General features: G+C 38.4%; 1 protein-coding gene across 7 annotated transcripts in view; it reads right to left on the bottom strand.

Annotated features, from left to right (window-relative positions):
- The window catches only part of LOC129422700 (mitogen-activated protein kinase kinase kinase kinase 4), a 75540-nt gene that overhangs the window by 30437 nt on the left and 26132 nt on the right, over positions 1 to 18971 (bottom strand). For 6 of the 7 annotated variants that reach the window (XM_073854006.1, XM_073854005.1, XM_073854002.1 and 3 more), the window contains exons 7-21: positions 9855 to 9985; positions 9289 to 9343; positions 9114 to 9192; positions 8218 to 8393; positions 6228 to 6300; positions 5655 to 5844; positions 5240 to 5308; positions 5068 to 5157; positions 4829 to 4969; positions 4162 to 4284; positions 2945 to 3009; positions 2772 to 2842; positions 2628 to 2692; positions 2285 to 2370; positions 481 to 571 (exon numbers count right to left, since the gene is read on the bottom strand). In XM_073854006.1, coding sequence (XP_073710107.1) covers positions 481 to 571; positions 2285 to 2370; positions 2628 to 2692; positions 2772 to 2842; positions 2945 to 3009; positions 4162 to 4284; positions 4829 to 4969; positions 5068 to 5157; positions 5240 to 5308; positions 5655 to 5844; positions 6228 to 6300; positions 8218 to 8393; positions 9114 to 9192; positions 9289 to 9343; positions 9855 to 9985 — 1505 coding nt within the window. The remainder of the gene's footprint in view (positions 1 to 480; positions 572 to 2284; positions 2371 to 2627; positions 2693 to 2771; positions 2843 to 2944; positions 3010 to 4161; positions 4285 to 4828; positions 4970 to 5067; positions 5158 to 5239; positions 5309 to 5654; positions 5845 to 6227; positions 6301 to 8217; positions 8394 to 9113; positions 9193 to 9288; positions 9344 to 9854; positions 9986 to 18971) is intronic. The other variant, XM_073854003.1, reaches the window with a different exon arrangement.

Below are 18971 nucleotides of genomic sequence, written 5' to 3' on the forward strand. Positions count from 1 at the left end.
AAAAAGTTGATAAAGTCAACTTTTTAAAATAACTTTCTCTGTCTGTATTGCTTCACTGCTGATTCTTGCCATACTTCCGTTGCCCTAAATGCACGCACATACGCTGCCACGTCATCATTGTATACAAACAGTAAAAGGGTCTATATTGTTTCAGCATCAACACCTCAATGCACGCATCTGTAATAGTCACATTGCAAAACATGCACAGCATTTTTTTTCAAAAGGAAAACTATGTCAGATGCCTTTACAGTGTTAAACTATAGGAAAACAGCAGAGTTAAATCACAAATGTCTATGATAATGAAGTTAATTCCTCTCAAACAGAGCTTTTCAAGTCATCTTGTGAAGTCATCCAGTATTTCTCCTACGCTGTAAAGTATTTCTTTACAGCTATGTATACACCAATATGTGCCGTTAAGGTACTAATATATACTCCTTAGATACAGGCCTTATGTACGATTTATTCTGAAGATTTGTTTACCTGCTGCTGTTTCAGGTTGTGTTGAGGTTGAAGCACTATTTCGTTCGACTGTCCTCTGGACAACAAATTTCTCCCATTGCTCAATGGACACCTTGAACAAACAAACAAAAACAAGTGAGATTTTTAACAAATCAAAACCAGCACTTCTTTTAGAGCAGGGGCTATTAGCCAACCCCAAGACCCAAAAGTTAAAGGCCAGCAACACTTAATAATGTATTATATGTCTGCCTCTCTGTTTTGTCTTGTTTGTCGTTATGCTCTTATTTTGAAGTACTGTGTCACTTTCTGTGTTAGTTCAGTTTCTGTTTCCTGCTGTAATTCCCCCTGCACTGATTGCTAGAAGTTAGTTTATAGTTATGAATATAACATAAAATAAAAGATTTCAGACTCAGGTCAAATTTTTTCGGGCTCGTCTCGGGTCTTTCTTTAAAAAAAATTGTGCACATCGGGTTGGGTAAAAAGTGATTCGGGTCATTTTGGGTCAGGTACATTTCTTTGGACCCAAGAAGACCTCTAATCCAGAGTAATGTTGACTGACTAATTACATAAATGTAGCAACTGTCTCTGCCACAAGGCTCTTGTAAGAGGTTCTGAAGGTCCACCTATTCAAAGGTGGTTCTGTAGATGGTGTCTGTAGATAACATTCTTCATTTATTGAGAGTTACAGGTATGGTTTGCCTTCTGTGACTTACAGGGAAGGATCCATTCTTGGATTTAAACTTTCTGTAAAAGCGAATGTGGTTTGGCAATCTTAGAGCATTGGCAGAATGACAGAAATTCAGCATCAGACCGCCCAAGGGAATCCAAATCTGAACTTTTGAAGCAGTGGCATGAGCAAACCCAACATGTTAAAAACCTTGAAGATAGTGAGCTATCCATCTGCCTCTTTTCATTATCAGTTAAATCATATGATGTAGACATTACATCGGGGCGGCAGTGGCTCAGTGGTTCATGTAGGTTGTCTACAAACCGGAAGGTTGATGGTTCAATCCCCGGCTCCACCGGACCAAATGTCGAGGTGTCCTTGAGCAAGACATCTAACCCCAGTTGCTCCCAACGAGCTGGCTGGCGCCTTGCATGACTGACACCGCCGTCGGTGTATGAATGTGGGAGTGAATGGGTGAATGTGATACAACTTGTAAAGCGCTTTGGATGGCCATAGGTCTGTTAAAAAAGCGCTATATAAATGCAGTCCATTTACCATTATCGCTACAAGAAGGTTCATTGACCCAGGTTCATCCCTCATCACAGTAAATCATGACTTCTACAACTTTCAATTTATCATTTAATTACATCTGTAAAAATACAATATCATTTCAACACACATTAAAACAGCTGTTTAATAACTGTTTATAAGGTTTTGCCACAGTTGATTATTTGAGCATGACTTTAATGTTGCTAAAGCAATAAAAAAAAAAATATTCCACAAGTGGTCTGAAAGAAATTTTGCATTAAAAAACTCCAAAAACTACCAGCAGAGTATTATATATATATTATTTAACCTGTGTGCCAACATTTTCCAAAATGCTTTCAACAATGTTTAAATCCAGAGAATTAGCAGTTTTATTAGCAATTGGCAGTGGGTGAAAATACAACTCCCATCACTTCACACTCTTTAACAGCATTAAGAAGCTGTAGCCGTTGTTGTCTAGAGACCTCTAGCGGCAGAAAGTACATATTGTGCCTTTAATGTGTTAATGTGCAATGTTTAAAAATGAATAAACTAAACATGCATACAAAATGTCATATGAAAGCTGGAGAGGCTTTGAAGAGATAAGAAAGGAAACTGTCAGGGTAACATTACCTTGTCTTCTCATCCTCATCATCACTGGAGGAAGAGTACTCTGCTAACTTCACCAATGGGCTTAAGTGCGACTTCATTACCAAACCCTGAAGACAAAACAGTTTAATATTAACCCCCAGGTAAACACATATTTTACTCATCAACACTATTAGTTAATTATTCAAACAAATAATCGATGGAATAAACAAACAATCGATGGCCAGTATGGCTGTGCACTAACGATGCCTCCTCCATGTAATACCTGTCCGAAATAACTGTTGTATCAGGCTGCACAACATAAAACAAACTAAAATAAGAAACATTCAAGTAGAATTTATGAGTGCAAGCTCTCATTCACACATACCTGGTTTAGTGGCGATGTTACGATGTTTCTGTTATGTTGAGGTGGGCTGTCCATCCTCTGGTGACCTGCAAAAGCAAGAATCTCAGAAAAAATTGCCACAGCAATATGCAGGGGCATGATAAATGCAGAGGTACAGTTACACACCTATACCCGACTGACTGCTAGCTGAACTGCTGGAGAAAAACATGTTGTCCAGAGGAGACTGACAGCCTCCACTAATTCATGATGAAAGAAGAAAGAGAGAGAAACAGATGGTCATCAGTGAAGGATAAAATGTTCACAACAAGTAGTTCAAATAGCATCAGTGTAACACTTACTTGGATCCAAATCTGTGATGGCTCATAAGATCTCTGCAATACTTTGAAGTGGTTCGCTCAGGGATCTTAAAACAAATATTACAAAACACTTCATTCATCTGTTTTATATTACTACATAATTTGTACATTTTATAGTTTCCACTTTTATATTTAAGTCATTTAGCAGACACTCTTATTGCGACATTTTAATGCATTTTCTTAGCTGCAACCTGTTGACCACATTTCTGTGTGCTAAATGCATCTGTCATATTAAAGGAAGGAAGGAAAGAAGACATCTCCCTTTGGGAGAGGAAGCTGTTTTGACCACAAATTTAACAGCTTGCCACCTACACTATGAATTTTTTTTTGCTGCCTTTATAAAAAAAGTTATACTGATGAGTTAGGGTAAAAAAAACTACAGAATGTTGTCATAACTTAATTTTTTATAGTAAATGGATAAACTTACTATAGTATATACGTGGTTGTGAGGTATCTGAAAAAATAGATCCACTATAGCAAATAACACGGATTGAAATCATACATTGCGCCGATATATAATGAACCCTGCAAACCACTCGGTGAGTAGCACAGTTTTGAAAATGAACGTTAAGTGTTGTTTTAATGACATGTTTGTGCATGGCCCTTGACTTCCATTCTGAAGCAGTCAAGAGACGCTTCTAAACAAGTCAAAAAGTCAAGACACGACCCATTGTCAAAATTTCAGTGTCCATCACTGTAGTTCATCCAAAACAAACCAGAAATGAGATTCAAAGTGTTAAATACCGAAATTATCCTTTAAGAAATAACTAGGCCGTGAGTTGGGATGATGACATGTCTTGTCCTACCTTTTGCATTGTAGTTCTTTTGCCTACTCTGATTGTTGGCACACGTGTCTTGTTTCCCCTGATAATCCTGGCTGTATAAACCCCAGAGTTTCCTGTGTTTTTTGTCAGTGATTGTTCGCTGTTAGATTGCACGTGTCTCCCTGGATTTTACCTGTATGGATTTATTGAAGCATCTTGCACTTGGATCCTGTCCCTTTGTCTTTTGTTCACAGCTCAGCGTTGCAATATCATTTTGTTCAAATATTTTCTCGAAAGTGTAAACATTGTGGCACAACGCTGTTTCTTGCTTTGTTTGAGCAGCACTGGTCATAATACATTGTGTCGTTCTCTTTAAACCAAACATACTGTACATATTGTATATAAGAGACCTGTAGCAATATGAAGAATACAAACCTTGGGTGGCTGCTCAGCAGGGTTAAAGAAGACATCATCTAGTATTGGGGAGACAGGAGTCGTGGAAACATCAGACAGAGAGCTGCTGTGATGAATCTCTCCATTGGAGCACAGGCTCATATTCTGAAAGATCAGACTTTTTATTATTGTTTAATAAAAAAAAAAGATTATCATACATTTATATTTATTATTGTATTAATGTGCATACACTTAGTTAAAGAACAGTTCACCCAAAAATGTGCCATATTTTACTCACCCTCAAGCCATCCTAGGTACATAACTTTCTTCTTTTGAAGCGAACCCATGGGTTTTTGCAAGGAACAATTTATATTTCAAACAGAAGGCTGCACGTCTGACCCAACATTACAAAAGCCCATCGTTTGACCTCAGAAGACATTTAATAACTGTATGGTTAAGTTTTTCATGGATGGATTTGCTTTTTGAGACTACAAGTTGGGGCACTTTCCAATGTCATTATAAAGCTAAAAAGTATATTATTTAATATAACTTAGACTATGTTAGGCTGAAAGAAGAAAGTCAAATACCCATATGATGGGCTTGAGGGTGAGAAAAATTATCCCTTTATGTCTATTCATTTATCATTTGAAATTACATGAAGAGCAGGTGACAAGGTTTGTTAATGATCTATTATGATGTGATGTTGTACCGGCTGCTTGGCGGCTCTCTGGAGTGCTGGTGTACAGGGGCTAGAGTTGCTACCTGATCCCAAGCGGGACTGAGGAATCCTAGCAGCTAAATGATTCAGATTGAATTGAAGGTTGTCCATGGATTCCAACATACCTGCCACCTAAATACAAGAGATTCAATATCCATGTTAATACGGTCTGTACTGAAGAAACACAGCAAAGTCATTATGTTTCAGATATTGGGTGTTTGTCTGTTTACCCCTTCATGTGGTCTTGTGGGACAGTTGGATGTGACTCTTGGGCTCTTCTGCTCTTGTCTATCAGTCCTATGATGTTCCCCATCTTTGGGCTATAATTCAATTAAAACGCCAACTGAAAAAACATTGATTCATTCATTCATTGTAACCTTATTATCAGTTAAAGTTATTTACCTCTTGCCATATCATCTCCTGAAGCTCGGGCCACTGGAGTCCTTTCTCGTGTAGCAGCCTGGCCTGTTTCTACACAAACACACAACACAGTACCCATCTGAACATTGGACACACCCAAAGTCAAAAAAATGATTAATAACCTATACAGAGGTATGAATATTATTCAGTGACCAAAACAGAAACAAATCAATATTGGATTTTGGGTTTTATAAACTGAATTCACACAGTATTGATTTTCATGTACTGTAAGCTGGTGGCTACTTTTCCTTTAATATTACAGTAGTAAAAACATAGTAGCAGATACATATGGACTTGAAATGAGCATAAACCTTTAGGTAAAGCGGTGAAAACAAAGTTTACCATTTGTAGTGTATCCTTTTTAAGTATACTTTAAATAATTAATAAAGATTCATACATCTTCAAAGCGTCGCCTTTCCTCCAGTTGTTGCTCAATTCTCTTTTGTCGGTCTGCAAGCAGTTGTCTCTTGTAGTTGTCTTGATTGTGTAGTTGTTGTTGGAGCAGTTGTGTTTGCGAGTTTGTCTCCTGTTGCAGACGAAGAAACTCTCGTCTTAACGTAGACTCACCAGGAAGATTCACTAGAGAGCTGAGGGCAAACGGCACACACTTTAAAGAGAGCAATGTCTAGGCTTCTATGCCATCTGCCAAGTTGAGACCATTAACAGGGCATTTTATCCAGGCCGTATGACTCCGTATGCATCAATGCACTCAGATAACATTTAAAATATCAGGGAGCCGGACACTCAAGAGTCAGTAACACAGGACAGTATGTCATTACTACAAACAGTTGTTTAATGCAAATAGCACAATAACCATAGTTTAGTCATTATGATAAAGAACAGCTACGACCTCTTTACTTAGCTTACTTTACTGAGCTACCCAGATGAATGACATATTATTTTACTTGTTTATTAATTTTTTTTATTACTTAATAATAGAGCAAAATGTAAAAGTATGGTTAACACATACCTGGGTTCACCTTCATCCTCATTCATACCATCATCTTCATCTTCACTGCCACTGTATTCATATTCCAATCCCTCTGTTAAGAATGATCACAGACAAAATTCAAACAATTTCATGCTTAGACAAGCAGTCAAAAAAAATCAAAATTTAAAGAGCACCTGATTAAAAGACAAGACACAATGAAATTGGGTAGCGTGGCAACACTGGGTGTGCTGGGACTACAGTGGCACTAATATGGTATACATAAAAGGTTTTAGGGGGGTTCACATTAGCACTTTCTGTTTTCTGAACTCGCGCACCCATGAACTGCACCCGAGTCCACCTGAAACTGGATGTCTGAGGTACGGTTCGTGTGGACTGCGGTACGGTTCGCTGCTCATATGAACACAATCGAACACTTTTCTTTCATAGCCACTGTCTCGCAACATCAGTAAACGCCTGCGGCTTAATGAAGATAAGTGTACCGCGGTTCAGAACAAAATATAATGTAAACAGAGACCAGCTATATAAAGGGAAGAGGGGAGAAATCGAACACAGGTTTGGACTAGGCAATCAAACCTAATATGAAACCACCCTTAATCTGTTATAATGGGAAAAATATTAAAACAGGGACTGTAGAGATCTTTAACCACAACACCACCGCACCACAAGACAACCACTTGAAGGTGGTATGCTGTTTCCTTTACAATAAGAACAAAACATTTTTTTATCATATTTATACAGTACATGTTTGCACACTACAGCACCAACATTGTCATGTACAGTATACATGAAGAGTTCAGATCCAAAACCCTTTAAGTGCGTCTGACATGTTTTCTTGTAAATTAGCTTTTTTATCAGGTTCTTACGTTAGGTTCAGTTATTTTATTTTAACAGCATAGAAAAGGTCACTTGGCAACACTGTGTGCTGGGACTAGAGGTCTTCACAGGACCACATAGATCCGAAAACCCGAGGTCCGACCGTCGTGTACAATAATCGTGGCATCAGGTCTCGGTAAATTAAAATGAATGTGTTTTTGCTGAATGGACCCAAGAAGACCCGAAGTCTCTTGCGTGTGTGCGTCAATGTCCTTTTTAAACCTCTCATCTGTTTGCCAAGAGTGTTTGCGACATTGTGTGGCTGGCGGTAGGTTAATTTTCATTGAGACAGACAATTGTTTCAGTCAATTTTAAATGTACATTTTAGCGGTTACCTTGATATTGTCATCAGATAACAAAGAAAAACAAATGAAGCAGCTCGCCAAATTGGTTGCGAGGCCACCAGAGTTTCTTTCTGTCTGACAGCTGCGTGTGGGTCTGCAGAATGCACACACTTCAGTGTCGTTTTCATTCGGGTCCAGTCGGGTTAAAAAAATTGCCACTAGTTCGGGTCGGACTCGGGTCTAATTTTCTCGGTTTTGTCTCGGGTCGGGTCTCTCTTTTAAAAAAAAAAATGTATGCACGTCGGGTTCGGATGTAAAGTGATTAGGGTCATTTTCGGGTCGGGTAATTTCTTTGGACCCAAAAAGACCTCTAGCTAGGACTACAGTGGCACTAAAATGATAGACATAAAAGGTTTTGGAGTTTAAATCTGATAGACGGTCGTTTCCCAATCCTACCCCATCTCACTCCAGTCACTCTTCACTGTTCTTTCTGAATAAAGGTAAAAGGCACAAAATCATTCGGTCAATATATTTGGTAAAGCTCCAAATATGAGTAAAAAAAAACTCAGCTTAACAATTGACATCTGACGTACGCACTTCTTTATTCATCCAGTTTGTTTTCTGTGGACTTAAGAGAACTTGATGTGGTGTTTAACGGATTCTGCCAACAAACCAATATTTTTGAATAGCTTGAGGTCAGAATTCGGCGGATTTGAAACTTAAGTATTTATTAAATGTATTATACGTGCCAAGAGCATTAGGTCAATATCATTATCTCATTTTGAAGGATGTGGTGCTTAGCGGCTTTTGCTTCTGAGCTCTTCATGTTTATATAAGCAATAGTTTCGAACCTTTCTCTCGTCTCCTTTTTCTGGTTCTGTCCAGGTGATCTTTCAGAGTTATTCGTACTTGTCGTTCATTGGGGAGATCTTTAATAAATGAATGGCGTAAGAGGGTCTCTGTTGAAGGCCTGTGCTGGTAATTCTTCACAAGACAACTTTCCACAAACGTCAGAAACTTTTTAGACCTTAGGAAGCAACAAAAGTCTTTACTGCATTTGTGTTTGTCATTAAGTTTTTTAAAAGCCATATAAACAACAACAACAACTTATATAAAGTAAACAATACTTATTTGAGGCAAACTGAGTAATGTTTACAATTCTTTATTATATAGCACTCTAAAATGCTTGATTCTGATTGGACAGTTTCCAAGGAAAGTTATTCTGAGATAGCAACCACACAAAACTAATAACACACAGCAGCAAATTATTATGATGGGTACAGTATAATATTACACAAAAAATAAATATAAATATGTATTTTAATAACATATATGACATTATATTTACAAATGATTAAACAGAATAATGTCTTCATGACATTTGAACGTCTTATCTTAAAACCAAAAGTAAACATGTATTTCTCACATAAGGTCTGCATTCATTAAAAATGAGCAAATCAATATTTAATTCTCTTTACCTTACCTACGAGATAAATAAGTGGGATAATGTACAGGCAGCAGGCCGTTATGGCGAAATAAGCCCCTTCCGTGCGATACAAGACTCCCGCTTCACGTCAGGTCCTGATCGCACTGTCGGGGCTTATTTCTGAAACAACAACCTGCTGCCAAAACATTATTCCTTACATACTAAAGTATTAAGCTCTAATGTTTATTGCAAATTATATCCGAAATGTTCCAGCTAGCACCTGTCATAACACTCGGTATAATAAATTAACAGCAGTCTTACCATTTCTTAGACTTCAGTTTGGGAGGAGGGTTTCGAGGAATCAGAAAGAGCGCTCTCATGGGATGCATGTCACACAATGCTAAAGAGAGTTTTGTGGGAAACAGATGTAACTATTGGCTGGTATGCAGCGCTTTTGTCAAGATTTTGTATGCGTGTATGAATGCTGTAAACTCACGTGGTGCTCCCTCAGCCATCTCCAAAGCTGTGATGCCCAAAGACCACACGTCACTCTGAAACAATCAATAATGGGCAAGTGAAGTGATACAAGCAAAACAGATATCAGGGAGAAAATAGATAACTAATATAGGTTTAGTTCGGTCGTTTTTGGATGTGTATGTACTAGGATGTACTTCTGTCATGTGGATGTATAATAACAGATCTGCTCTGATGCAGTGATCACAGATCACAGTCCAATAAACACACAATACATTACTCCACAAAAAACTGCCATTTTATACTTCAATCAGAGATGGCGATAGAAAGGCCAGAGTTACAGACTGCAGCTGTAAAGACAAACTACTAAAAAATGTATTAAAAAATCTAAAATATTCCAGGTAGAGATCCTAACACGTCTAGTGCTATAAAGCTATATAGTGTTGCCATAAAAACTGATCATTTCATGTGGAAGGATGTGAAGCACACCGAGCCACACAGGTTGTCATCTCATAATTCCAGTAACATTGTGTAATTAGGATGAAAAGTGTGAACCAGGAAATATGTGACGTTGGTCTTTCTGCTTACCCTGTAGTCATATGTGGAGTCTGGGTTCTCATCACATGCAATCACTTCTGGTGCCATCCAATATGGTGTCCCAATAAACGTGTTTCTTCGTCCAATTGTCCTGTCTAACTGAGCACTGACACCAAAATCCACTGGCATCACAGGACACCGTTTAAAACAATGTTAAAAAACATCAGTGTATCATTGATCATTGAGTACTATGTTGTTTAGCACTTAAAGGGGTCATGAACTGAGGAATCACAATCCCATTGCAGTGTTTCCCCTACCATTATATAAGGGGGGCGCCCCGCCCCCTTAACGGCTCCACCCGCCCCCCTTGAAGGTCAAGTAATTTTTTTTCTTTATAGCGCCAAATAACAATTTGTTATTTTATTAAACAAACTAAATAGGTATCAAGTAATATGTTATTTGTTTTATATCTACGATGGCATGTCTTTTTTCTCTGTGTTTGCGCGTTTACAATTATCCAATTGAGTGCGCACATTTATATTTTACTGTTCCGCTTAATTCACTGCGTGCGCTCTCTGTCATTGCCTGCAGTGCGCACCCCTCTGTCTCTCTCTTTCTCTCACATAACTGAAAAGGTGACGGTGTTTTCAAAGTCCGTTCCTCCGTATACTTTCTTTTTTGCGTAAACATTCACAAATGTTACTGACAGAGAAGACAGCTGATCGAGTTTATCTAGACTTTACGAAAGGTTAGCATTAGTGACACACACACACTCCCTCTCTATCATGCTGTATAGTCCCGCGCTGCGCACGAGTTTTAAATCTGCAACAAAGAGTGCTCTCAAGTCTTACGCATTTACCGTGAGACACACGCATTTCAGGCTGTTCACACGCTCACGCGCCACACCTTGTATTTCTCACACTGAAAATTAACAGTGCAGTTCTATCGAGTTCAGCTGCTTGGAGTTTTTTGTGTGTGCTCAACTTTACGCAGCGCCGTCAAAGCCGACAAGCAGATGACATCAGAGTACTGAAGAAATCTTGCGAAGGAGGCTGATATCAAATCGCTCTCGCGTTACTCTGATGTCATCCACTGGTTGTTTCTTGCAGCGACTCATGAAGTCGTACACACCTATTAAATCATTCTACCAGGCAATCAGAAAGAAATGTGAAATTGTTTCTGGTTAAATTATATTATCCCACAGCCGCTACAATCACATTCGTTACTAACATGGATATAATGGAGTGGAAGTTGGAAGAGCAAGATACGATGAATGCGGTACATATAACCCATTTTAAAGCATTTTGATTTTACGATTCCTGGATGAAAACACTTGCCTTTGATACAATGAGAGCTGATGTTGGGGAATAACACCAAATTCATGCAAAATTTGTATTGATTCAGTCAAAAACTCTCCAAAAACAGCTTTGCTACCAGAAGCTTTAGTTAGGTTACCTAAAATGAGAAAAGTACTAAAGGCTTCCTGAAATTAATGTAATAGAGACGCATTTTATTTTTATTGCCCTTTCATCATTAAATGTTCTGCCCTACTGTATGTGTACAGTATGCCCAAGTGAAACTTGAGTACTTAATATAGCCTAAAGATGGGTATAAGTTTACTAAAAGTGGTATACATTTTTATAATACTACAGAGATTGTTTGTTAAAAGCACCTTTTTAAGTTCATATTCATGACATGTCAAAATAGCAGAGATAAGGGCACTTAGATGTTTTTAAGACTATCTTGAGTACTAAAGAAGAGTTTTTGGTATATTACGTGCAAAACTAGTGTGTGAAAACGGAGCACTTTAATGGGATAGTTCACCTAAAAATAAAACTTCTGTCATCATTTTCTCACTCTCATGTTGCAAACCTGTATAAATGTCTTTGTTCTGATGAACAGGAAGAAGGATATTTTGAGAAATGTTTGTAACCAAACCGTTCATGGACCCCATTCACTTCCATAGTATTATTTTTTCCTACTATAGAAGTGAATGGGGCTCATTAACGGTTTGTTTACAAAACAATTGGTACAATTAAACTGTTAGCAAAAACTTAGAATTGGGTGGGGCCAAGGGGTACGTTGCTGCAAATCCCTAACAGAAGTCCACTTTTGGTAAAACTTGAGAGCCCTGCAGCAGTGTATGCTGTCATATTTCTGAATTTGCACCAAATTGTCTACGCTATTAGGCTACGCGAAATACAATAAAAAAAACTCACATTTGAAAAAAGCTCATAACACAACAAGATATGATGAGAAACGCAACAGCAGTAAGGCTTCAATGTAAATGTATGGTGATTTTCTCAGACGATTATAAATCGCGTTTATATATCAGGATTTCAGCAGAGTTGAAGGAACAGCTTGTTGGATTAAACAAGGTGTGACTGGGTCGTGTTTACTCACTACTTTATAGTCTACTTGTTTTATGTCTGACAACAAAACAGATAATATGTAAAAAACAGGATTATTTTCTCCAACAAATGCATCATTTAAACTTAGTTTATCATATATGTATTAACTAACATTAACGAACAATGAATGAGCAATATATTTGTATGTATGTGTATGTGTGTGTGTATATTATTCGTATATATATGTATATATGTACACCCGACCAACCAACCCCCCCAAAGCTGTAAACCTAGGGGAAACACTGCATTGATCTCTTGACATATAAGAGGTCTTGGTATTTTTAATACATCTTGCAAGTTTCATAGCTTAAAATGCCCTCCTTATCCATAAGGAAGAAATGATGCAGTTGTTCGCCAGAAAAACTAAGGTAAAATGGCTGTACTCTGTGTTTAAAGCAACACTATGTAGTTTTTTAACCTTTAAATAATGTCTCTAAACGTCATTGGCTAAAACCTGTTCCTGAAGAAAGACGCTGAGGAGTGACGAGAGACGCTGAGTTGCAAGCCCGGAGCTCCGTTGAGCTTATCATCTAAATCCTATTTTCTCACTATCTTATTCCTATCTATATAATATAACATATTAGTTTATCTTAGGAATATTTACCTTGTCGATTACTGAATTGTATTACTTAGCGAAACGATTTATCACGAGTAACACCCAGTGTTAGCATATAGCCCGCTAGCATCACCAGTCGGTGCCGGCTATAGTTAGCATTTCTTACCGTCTTTTACCGTAAACCTGCCCTCATTGCTGATCTAATGGCGTATTCATCCGATGTATGCTTCTCTGACCTATCCACACCAGATCGGAAAGCTGTGGAGGAGCTGCTGCCCGGCTTTGGCAGATCCAATTTGCGGTACAGCGTGCCTCATATCACCCTGGCTCCAGACGTTCGCAGGCGACCCTTCGAGCACCCTTCGCAATGCAGCTTCACGGACCGCGTTCGGGCGAACGGAGACGCCATCGCCCAGCAAGAAAGCGGTAAGACTCCGCTTGTTATTGTTACCTGCACTACCTGCCACATGTACAGTTTAGCTTCTTCCGTCAGCACAGAGGGGTTTACATGTGCTAAGTGTATTGAAGTAGTAAGGCTGACGGAGAAGGTTGCATCCGAACGCTCGTTGAGGACAGTAAGGCTGCAAATGCTAATGGTAATGTTTCAAACACTGTTTCGGGTGCGCCTACTGTAACACGTAATCAGGGTTATTATAGTTTTTAAAAAAAATTGTTTTTATTTTATTTCGTTTTGTAATGTGTTATTTTATTTCAGTTTATAATAATAATAATACCTTACATTTATATAGCGCTTTTCTCAGTACTCAAAGCGCTTTACATATGAATGGGGGAATCTCCTCAACCACCACCAATGTGCAGCATCCACCTGGATGATGCGACGGCAGCCATATTGCGCCAGACTGCTCACCACACACCAGCTTATTAGTGGAGAGGAGACCGAGTGATATAGCCAATTAGTATGAGGGATGATTAGTAAGCCAATGGGCAAGTTTGGCCAGGATGCCAGGGCACACCCCTACTCTTTTCGAAGGACATCCTGGGATTTTTAATGACCGCAGAGAGTCAGGACCTCGGTTTAACGTTTCATCCGAAGGACGGTGCTTTTTTGACAGTATAGTGTCCCCATCACTATACTGGGGTGTTACGACCCACACAGACCACAGGGTGAGCACCCCCTGCTGGTCTCACTAACACCACTACCAGCAGCAACCTGGTTTTCCCAGGTGGTCTCCCATCCAAGTACTGACCAGGCTCAGCCCTGCTTAGCTTCAGTGGGCAAGCTGTATTGGGCTACAGGGTGATATGGCTGCTTTAGTTCTTTTTAGTGGTGCATAAATAGTTTTGATTTCGTTTCTATTTTTCAAAAATCATTACTTTTAGTTTTTATTTAGTTTTAGTATAGTTTTAGTCTTTAGCGTAATATCTTGGTTGTGTACATACACCTTGCCTAATCTGGAAATGTTGAAAATAAGATGAGAATAAGAGGATTTTAAAAAAATAAGTTTTGTTTATTTAGTCCTATCAATCAAAGGCCGGGACAAATACCACACCAACCAACACTCTAAATTCTGTTGTGTTATTTGGGTAAATATAATATACATATATAAATACATGTTTGGTCATATGATGGGTTGTTGTTAACCCAAACATGAGTTAAACCAACCCAGCACTGCATTGAAACAACCCAGCATATGTTTATTTATAAACCAACATATGTGTTCTGTCTAATATTTTCCCAGCATTGGGTACAAAAATAACCCAGATAATTTAGATTGAATCAGCACATCTTATTTGTATAAACTTATGTCTGCACAACAACTGAAAATCAATGCAAAGTTTAATGTTCTGTCTATGAGTGTCCATTTCTGTACAAGAAGAGATCGCTGTACTAACATAATATACTTATTTGTTGACTAAATATTAATATATAATATTATTTGTTGATTATCCGCAAAGGCATATAATAGTTTCAGATTAGTTAAGCGGACATTCTGTATCATAGCAACCAAAAAGCGTCAGCTAACACTGCCAAGCAAGGGGTTGGCGTCAGCGTTTTCAGCCATATTTAACGTTTTAATGCTTCCGTGTACAGTACACTGAGATAATTAAGCCTTCTTCAGTTATTGTAATGGTTTGCCAGCAGAAACAAATTGTCTTACTAAACTAGCCGTTAGCAACAAGATGATGTTTTCTGAACCGAACTGTTGGCTCGGGGGCAGGGATCCAGTGCCCTGACAGCGTCATACACATCATGTGACGCTGCTGTGCAGGTCAGGAGTTCTAATAGACTGCCACCTATTGGTCATTAATGATCCAGCAACATCTGCTCATTTGCCTATGATCCGGTAATATGAATGACTCCGTGTTCAACTGCTGATCCAAAACATTTAAAAAACGAAAACGCAAGTTTTGTTTTCCTAAATTTTAGTTAGTTTTAGTTACTTTTACAGGTCCACATTATAGTTATAGTTTAGTTTTAGTTTTTTTTAGAAACCTTCGTTTTTATTTTATTTCAGTTAACGAAAATGTTTTTTCACTAATAGTTTCAGTTTTCGTGATAGTTCTCGTTTACGATAATAACCCTGCGCGTAATACACACAGCTCGGATCTGGAAACTGAGTTAAGGCGGCCGACTAACTGGGTGACTGTCAGGCAGCATAGTCATATGCCCATCAAAGACCCCCCTAGTAATTTCTAACAGATTCGACATTCTAAGCAATACATCGGCTGAGAAATCTGTTAGAAGTGCCTTGGTTATTGGAGACTCAATACTCAAGAACGTGAACATTGAGGCAGCAGCCACCATAGTTGACTGTATACCGGGAGCCAGATCGTCAGACATTAGATCCAAACTTAAAGTGTTGGCCAATGCTAAGCGTAAGTTTTCTAAATCTGTTATTCATGCCGGCGCAAATGACACCAGACTCTGCCAGTCGGAGATCACCAAAGATACTATTAAAGAGGTGTGTGAAATTGCGAAAACAATGTCAGATAATGTTATATGCTCTGGTCCCCTCCCTGCCTACTAGGGATGCACCGAATATTCGGCCACCGAAAATTTTCGGCCGAAAATGGCCCAAAAGTGGATTTTCGGTTTTCGGCCGAAAGACTTTTATCACCGAAAAAATACGGCCGAAATAATGTGATGAAGCAAACAGAAACCGCGACCTGCACGTGCTTGTCTGAAGGTACATATCTGCACGTGCTTGTCTGAAGTAACATATCTGCGGTGTGGACTAGATTTCTCTCAAACCCGCGTCCGCCGAATTTCTGACCAGGATCTCCGCAACCTGTGAGTTCCACTCCCGCCCACGACCGTAATGTTTGTGTCCAAACCCGCAGAGTTTTTTCTGGGCATTTGTGTACAGTTTTCACAAGCTCCGACTAAACATTCATTCAGATTAACATCCAGAATAACAGACATTTAACATGATTGCTTTTAAAATTAGGGATGTGGACGAATGGTCAAATATTCGATCTGCAATAATAATTAGAATGGGGAAAAATGATATTCAAATGTTTTTAATCCGCCACCGCAGCATTACGGCTACTGCTCATTTAATCCTTTTTCACTTCACATGTACGGTCTTTTACAGACTTTAATATAAAATATACATGAAAATTAATATGTATGTATTTCTGATTGTTTTGGTAATTCAGATTGCAGGCTCATTTAAGTGTTTAGAGTTTTAATGCCGGTTAGACGTGCTTCTCTGCCGCTGCATCAGTATGGTTATAACGAACCCAATAACTGCAAATGCCGTAACAGCAAACAATAGCTCCGTTTTGTGAAGTGTTGTTAAATTAAGCTCGTAACTATGCACCCTCAGCAATAATGTATCAAGCCAGCTTGCGTTATTTGTAACATAATATTAAATTCAGATATATTTGTTAGATCCGTTTAGTGTTCTCACTGGATAACCACAGAGCAGAGTTTTTTCTGCAGCTGGCATTAATGAGAAAAACAGGTTTCACCGGAGAAGGTAGGCTAAATATGATTTTCTTTCTAAACAAAAACATGTCAGACTAAATAAAGAAGATATTCATATTTGACTGAGCCTTCGATCAATTCGGGGTTAACGTGAATTAAAATGCCATCATTTTTATCAGCATTTTGTAAGATTAACGTTAAAACAAAACCACAACTAGCACATCTCAGTTTTTAAATGTATACTGCATGGCAAACAAGCACCAAAGGATTAATTAAACAAACAGTTTAACTTTTAACAACCTGATGTGTCACTAGTAGCCTACTCACCAGTTTTTCCAGATGGGAGGCAGATAGCCTATATAACTGAAGTTGGGTTTGTTTATGCCACATGCTGTTTGGCTGTTTTTTAATTTTCTTCTCAAATTGTATGTTTTGACTCCATTTCTATTACACGCAAAAATACCATAAGTGCAATGGTAGTACTAATAATTGGCATAATTTCTTTCGGTGTTTTGGCTTTCGGTTTTTGGCCTTGGTTTCCTCTTTTTCGGTTTTTGGTTTCGGCCAAGAATTTTCATTTCGGTGCATCCCTACTGCCTACCGGGGTGATGAAACTTATAGCAGATTAGTGTCTCTTCACGACTGGATGTCAAAATGGTGCCCTCAGCATAACGTAGGGTTTATTAACAATTGGAAGTATTTCAGGGGGAGACCTGACCTGCTAAAGAGAGATGGCCTTCATCCGTCATCGGAAGGAAATGCTATACTCTCTAGAAATCTGACCAATACTCTTACTTCTAATACAGTCTGACTACCCAAGGCCCAGGTCAGGAAACAGATAGATCGGCTTACCCGTCCGTCTGTTAGCTGCCTTGATATGTCAAGATCACATATATCCCAGCACTTAGAGTCTATCTTACCAGAGTATCAACACATTTCAACTAGGTTCGTTCCTCGAACAAACAAATACAGAGCACCGTTTACCTCGTCTCGTACAAATCTTATTAACATAAAATTAGAAAACAATACACTTACAGATGAACCTCAAATGTTAAAATTTGGCCTTCTTAACATTAGATCGCTTACAAATAAAGAACCTATTGTCAATGAAATAATTACTGACCAAAACTTAGATGCACTCTGTTTAACAGAAACCTGGCTTAAAGTAGACGATTACATTAGTTTAAACAAATCCACCCCACAAGACTACTATTATAAACACAAACCTCGTTTAAAAGGGAGAGGGGGAGGTGTAGCTACAATATACAACAACATTTTTAACGTAAACCATAAATCCGAACTAAAATTTAATTCATTTGAAATTATGTTGTTAAATATGGAAACAACTGATCGTAACCACACACAGCTTTCTTTTGTTCTTGCTACAGTCTATAGACCTCCGGGCCATCACGCAGATTTTCTTAAAGAAATATCAAATTTTAGTCACTTGTAGATAAAGCTTGTAGTCACTGTAGATAAAGCTCTTATCATTGGTGACTTTAATATACACATTGATAACCCAACAGATACATTAGGATTAGCGTTTATGGATATTCTAAATTCTCTCAATATTAGACAAAACGTGACAGGGCCCACGCATACCCGTAGACACACATTAGACTTAATTCTGTCACTCGGGCTCAATATTAATGACATCGAAATATCATCTCAGAGCGATGCAGTTTCAGACCATTGCCTTGTCTCATACACGGTACTTCTAGATAAGATCACTCGATCCACAATATGCTACCGACTAGCCAGAACACTAATTTCCACCACTAAAGAAAACTTTATTGGCACTCTTCCAGACCTGTCCCAAATGAAACATGTAGCAGATAACCGTGAAGATCTAGATATTGTAATAGAAAACCTGAACAGTATTTGTTCTAACACATTGGATACCGTTGCTCCCATTCGAAAAAAGAGAATCAAAGAAAAAACGGCAGCTTCATGGTATGACCATCATACTGCAGCCCTTAAAAAAGTAGCTAGAAAAATGGAAAGAACTTATAGAAGCACAAAACTAGAGGTATGGCATGCAGCATGGAAAGAGAGTGTTCAACACTACAGACAGGCTATAAAAACTGCCAGATCTACGAATCTCAGCAATCTTATTATAGAAAATCATAATAACCCTCGTTTCCTCTTTAGCACATTTGCGAAACTGACTAGAAATAAAGAACAAACAGAACCCACTAATAAACTCCCACACAAAAGTAACGACTTCATGAACTTCTTTACTAAGAAAATTACGATTATTAGGGAAAACATTGTAGGTACGCAAGCAGCCACGACTCTACCCAATAATA

Source organism: Misgurnus anguillicaudatus, chromosome 16 (genome assembly GCF_027580225.2).
Source record: "Misgurnus anguillicaudatus chromosome 16, ASM2758022v2, whole genome shotgun sequence".
Lineage (NCBI taxonomy): Eukaryota > Metazoa > Chordata > Actinopteri > Cypriniformes > Cobitidae > Misgurnus > Misgurnus anguillicaudatus.